The 5,103-nt window shown below is 62.3% G+C and overlaps 1 protein-coding gene across 1 annotated transcript in view; it reads right to left on the minus strand.

Moving 5' to 3' along the window:
- VOLCADRAFT_106340 (uncharacterized protein) overlaps nucleotides 1-5,103 on the minus strand; it is a gene marked incomplete at both ends in the record, with an annotated part of 32,901 nt that overhangs the window by 21,333 nt on the left and 6,465 nt on the right. The window contains 11 exons of the mRNA XM_002954348.1: nucleotides 391-612; nucleotides 646-735; nucleotides 986-1,101; nucleotides 1,356-1,543; nucleotides 1,840-1,875; nucleotides 1,982-2,265; nucleotides 2,463-2,575; nucleotides 2,947-3,109; nucleotides 3,262-3,372; nucleotides 3,641-3,715; nucleotides 4,157-4,477. Of these exons, the coding sequence (XP_002954394.1) occupies nucleotides 391-612; nucleotides 646-735; nucleotides 986-1,101; nucleotides 1,356-1,543; nucleotides 1,840-1,875; nucleotides 1,982-2,265; nucleotides 2,463-2,575; nucleotides 2,947-3,109; nucleotides 3,262-3,372; nucleotides 3,641-3,715; nucleotides 4,157-4,477 (1,719 nt within the window). The remainder of the gene's footprint in view (nucleotides 1-390; nucleotides 613-645; nucleotides 736-985; nucleotides 1,102-1,355; nucleotides 1,544-1,839; nucleotides 1,876-1,981; nucleotides 2,266-2,462; nucleotides 2,576-2,946; nucleotides 3,110-3,261; nucleotides 3,373-3,640; nucleotides 3,716-4,156; nucleotides 4,478-5,103) is intronic.

The following is a 5,103-nucleotide window of genomic DNA, read 5'->3' on the forward strand; positions in this document are numbered from 1 at the left end:
GGGGTGGTGGTTGGCTGCCCCAATCATGTGGTTTGCAAAGGGGGGCAGCAAGTCAAACGCGAACACGTCCCAAATATCCCACAGCCCCTCCTTGTGTACGACCCGGGCGGTTGGTATCTTAATTAGGCCACATGTCCGCCTCCTTACAAACACCGCACCACACCACATAGTATACATATATACATACATACATATATACATATATACATACATACACACGCCGGCAGCTCTCCAAATCCCACCGGGTACCCCCAGCACAGCCCTCATGCCTCATGCGGGCAAGTAGTGAGGGGGGGAGGACCATGAAGGCGACCTGAACCCGCGGCGGCTGGGGTGCTGCGCCCTTTAGAACAACCTACCCCTCGACCCTCCCCCTAACCACCCGCCCACCTTGCGCTCGCAAAACACAATGGCCGACCAGTGAGCGGCAGCAGTAGCAGCAGCTGCAGCAGTAGCAGCACCACTACTGCCGCCACCAGTGCCGCTACTGCCCCTCGCCCCCTCGCCCCCTTCCCGCTCCTGCTGCTGCTGCTGCCCTCCGGGGCCTCCGGCCGCCCTCTTGCTGTTGTTGTCGTTACTGCCCCCCGGGGCCTCCACCGCCCGCCGGTGCAGCTGCCGCAGCAGCCAGCACACACGGTGACTCACCAGCCGTACAGGCCAACCACCAACACCACCACCGCCCCCGCCAGCAGCCGCAGCAGTGGAACCAGACTGCTCCGGAACCACACCCAGGACCTGCGACCCACCACGGCGGTGAGACAGTGGTGTACGGAAATGTAGGCATCTCACTAGGGTGATGTGGGGGGATCAGGGCTAGCTACTCCGTACGACGCCATATGCCGTACACGATGATGCCTCGCTGCAGGTTTCACATATTCGCACGACATCGGACCCAAAAGTGACCGTGAAGGCCCCCCGTCCTAAATTTTCCCCCACAACCCAGACAGACATTCATGTATGTCAAGAGAGTCTCACAGACACGCACCTGCTCCTGCAGAACTTCCGTGGGCACCAATCCCAGCAGCCGCAAAACCCAGGGGGTCAGCACGCCCCGACCCGAGCTCGTCCAACCGCCATGGACGAGCAGGGCGGGACCGTAACCTACGAGAGAGGCGGGGTTTGGTAGGGTACGGCAACCGCAGGTACATATGTACGGAATGTACGAAGCGCAAACTCCAGACTTTAGGGGTGCTTTGTCCCCCTCCCCCCTCCTTCCCCCCACCTCCCCCTAAGAACATGTGCCCGGCCCCTATTCAACCCCGGGGTGGGCCACTTCACATCCTCACCCCCTCCGCCAACACACGCAACCCCCTCATTCCCCCGGCCCCCCCCCCCGCCCCCCCCCCGCACCGCACCCAGGGCAATGGCGGCGGTCTCCTCGTGCAGGTGCGGGGCTATCAGTGAGAGGAAGCCCTCCATGATGACGGTTAGTACGGCACACGACACCCTCTCCCCCAAGCTGGGGGGCCCCCTGCCGGGTAGCTGGGGTAGCTGGGGCAATCCGACGCCGTTGAGCGCATCGTTGAGCTCCAACATGTCGGATCTGTGAGCGTGTGTGTGTGTGTTTTGGGGGGCGGGGGGAAATGAGGGGGGGAGGAAAGGACGAACCAGTGACGAGTGGTGAAGCAGATACCAGAGATAGCCGGATACCCCTACACAGGACTATACACACAGATGTGCACCGCATCAGGAATATCTGTAACAAGTCACTGACCCGTGAAGCGGGGTGGGGGGGAGACGGGGGGGAAAAACCCCCGGACATGACATGACCTGGTGCCGCCCATCACTGTACGAATCCAGGCACGGAAGTCCGCTGCACACGGCCACTAAAACACACACGTCGCCAGCACGGGCGCCCCCCCCCGCGGTGCCTCCCTGGGAAGAGGGGTGGGGGTTCAGGGCAAGCAAGACGCGGTGCCACACGGGCCCCCCCACCGGGCTGACTACCTACTCGGGGCCCCCTCCCCCCCCCGCCACCCACATGAGCTCCCTGCCAAGTTCCGCGGAGGGCGGGGGCCCCAGGTCCGTGGGCTCCAGCACCCGACTGAAGTCCTCATCCGCCAACAGCTCAACCGCCTCAACACAAACTGCCTGCGAAGGCGGGTTGGAAGCACCGGCACCCCCCCCGGCACCCCCGCCCCGCGATGCCGAGTTGGTGGTGATGGAGGTGGTGGTGGTGGTCCGGCCCGCGAAGATGTCCCCGGCTGCGGCAGCCAGGGCGGGCCAGGGACCCAGTCCGGACAGGGCGGCCTCCAGAGAGAAGATCTGACGTGTGTGTGTGTATGTGTATGTGTAGGGGGGGAAGGGGAAAAGGCGGGAAAGGGGGAAATAAATATCGCGATAGATGGGTTAGCACTCTGGCGTTAGAAAGCACTACTCCTCAGCACACACACACACACACACTCTCTCTCTCAGCCAGCGAAGCAGCTACGTCGCCCCCCCCGCCCCCCCGGCCCACCCACCTGGGACTTCATAATGCGGATATCCCGGAGGGAGGCGTCGTACTCGTTCCTGCCACTGCTGCCCGGGCCCACCCCCAGGAGGGCCGACTGCAGGGCGGCCGGGACCGTCTCATCTGGTGGTGGCAGAGGGGCGTGTGTGTGTGTATTGGGGGGGGGGAGGGGACACGGGGGGAGGGGGGACGATTTGCATCTCGTGTGGGGCGGGGCAAGGGGGGGAGAGAGAGGGGTGATACATACGTACATACGCACAAGGGGGAGCCAGCGGGGGGTTGGGGGTCAAGCTCTCCAACGAGGACCGACAAACCAGAGCTATATCCCGGGGCTTTTCCCGTACATACACACTACCGTACTGCACCTTGCCCACCTGCAACCCCCCCCTCCGGGATTCCCAACCACCGCCATCTTAACACGAACCCACTCGCCCAGTGCTGCGCCGCCATTTCCCTGCCCCTCCCCTCCCCTCCCCCCCAGCCCCCGCACCCACTCGACAGCCCCAGCTGCTCCAGGCCGATCTCCCCCAGGTGCTGCAGCCGCTGCAGCTTGTCCCGCCGCGCCAGCACCTTCTCCGCCAGCTGCAGCAGCCCCCGACTGAAGGCCAGTCCCTGGACGAGCAGCTGGGATTGCTGAGAGAGCAACTCGGAGGCGGCCTGGTGGCAGGGGGGTAAGGGGGTAAAGGGGGGGAGTTCACTTGCACTTGCGAGGAAGACAGAAACGAACTGCCGGAAGCCGTCCAGGAAGGGGACTTGAAGCATAAGAGGCATACTTAACGGTGTGTCGTACCCTAGAAAGGATGTCGTACCTGATGTTCCCGTACCGCCTGCTGCGGGTCCACGGGATCTGGGTTGGAATTCAGGGGTAGCGGGGGCGGGGGAGCCAGGTCGGTACCGGCACCCACCCAACATATCTTGGCCTGCAGTACACACGGGGGGGTGTGTGGGGCCGGGGGGGCGGGGGGGGGAGAAGAGAGAAGAAATCAAACGCGGGGGGGTTCAACTGAACCGACACACAAACACACATGCTGGAGAAGTCCAAGGTAATAGTAGGTAGGGAAAGGTACCTATGCATGTATGCGTACATACATACATGCATACACTCCACGACCCAACCAGCCAACACATCCCGCCTCACCCTGTACGGAGGTACCTGGCCAATACCCCCACCTCCCCTGCCGTACCTACCCTAGGCCTAGTGGACTCCCCCACTGGGGGCCCCCGGTCCAGCGGGGTGATCAGTCGACCGCCACACAGGTTGCTCTGAAGGGGGTTGTGGGGGAGGGAGGGATGTCGGGGCGGGGCGGGGGGGCCGGGGGGAGAAAGACGAACCACACACGATTGAAGCTGCTGCCAGGGCAAGAGAGTATCAAACGTACGCAAGAGAGTATCAAACGGGGCGGGGGGGGGGGGAGGAAAGAGAAATAGCGGGAGTTATCTGTAACGGCAATACCAACTGAAAACCAACTGCCAAGAAGGAGGGGGACAGCTCCCACCCCGGAGGAGCGCGTAACACGCAACCCCGGTAAGAGCCGCCAGGACAAACCCTCCTGTTGAGCAAAAGTAACCCTAGTACGGCATATGTACGAATCATATACAATGTCGAAAAGGTTGAGACAACTTAAGCGACCTTTGCTTTCCAACCATCACCCAGAATACCCCACATGCATGCATACATACATACATACATACATACACCCCTACCTGGAGGTCCATGGGGGTGAGGGGTGAGGCTGTCAGTCCTAAAACCCTAGGACGTGACGGTGGCTTGGCGGGCCGGTCCGGCTCCCCCTCATCCGCCGTACTGGCGGCTCCGCTACCGCAGCTGACGACACCGCTGCCGCCCCCGCTGCTGCCGCCGCCGCTGCCGTACCTCCTGGCCGCCTCGCCTCCCGCCGAGGGTGCTGGCGGCAGCGCAGGAGCCGGGGACTGTCGACCGATGAACTCCCTCATCAGTACGGCATAAGGGTGTTGTTCCCGACAGTGATGAGCCTCATCCACCACCACCAGCCCGATGTCGGATATCTGGGGAAGGGGGGGAGACATGGGGGAAAAGGACGGAGAGGGTGAGGGGGGGACGACGTGCAGAACACAATTACACCCGACTCAACCGCGCAAGTGGACAAGGGTGGAGAGGGCAGAATCCACCCGCCCATCCCCACCACCACCACCCTCAGCTCACCCCCCGGACAGCACCCGCCAGCCAGCAAAGTAATACCGTACCGCTATGGCCGATTGGTGATTTCTGGATTGGTGAAAGTAAAAAACGCTTTTAGAATTAATCTTTCCAACACCGGAATTGGTGATACGGTTTGGTGTTACCCCGTCCACTTTTTCCCATTGCCACCGAATTGGTGAAAGCCGCCAACCGGACTGCCCCCCGTTCACTGTGGGCCCTCCGAGGCGCCCCAGGCCCACATCAACCAATCTGCAGTCGCATGTAAACGTTTCTAGATGCACGCCGTCGCATACAGCATCGCGCGCGCGCGCGGTCCGGCACCCGACCTGGATCCAAAACGTACAGGGATTGGTGATGGCCGCCGCTCAATCCCAGCCCGGATTATCCTTTGCTACTGGATTGGTGATTTTCACCAATCCGGTGTCACCAATCGGCCATAGCGGTACGGTACCCCGCTCTCTCCCCCCCGACC

This window comes from Volvox carteri, assembly GCF_000143455.1.
Source record: "Volvox carteri f. nagariensis unplaced genomic scaffold VOLCAscaffold_42, whole genome shotgun sequence".
NCBI classification, from domain to species: domain Eukaryota; kingdom Viridiplantae; phylum Chlorophyta; class Chlorophyceae; order Chlamydomonadales; family Volvocaceae; genus Volvox; species Volvox carteri.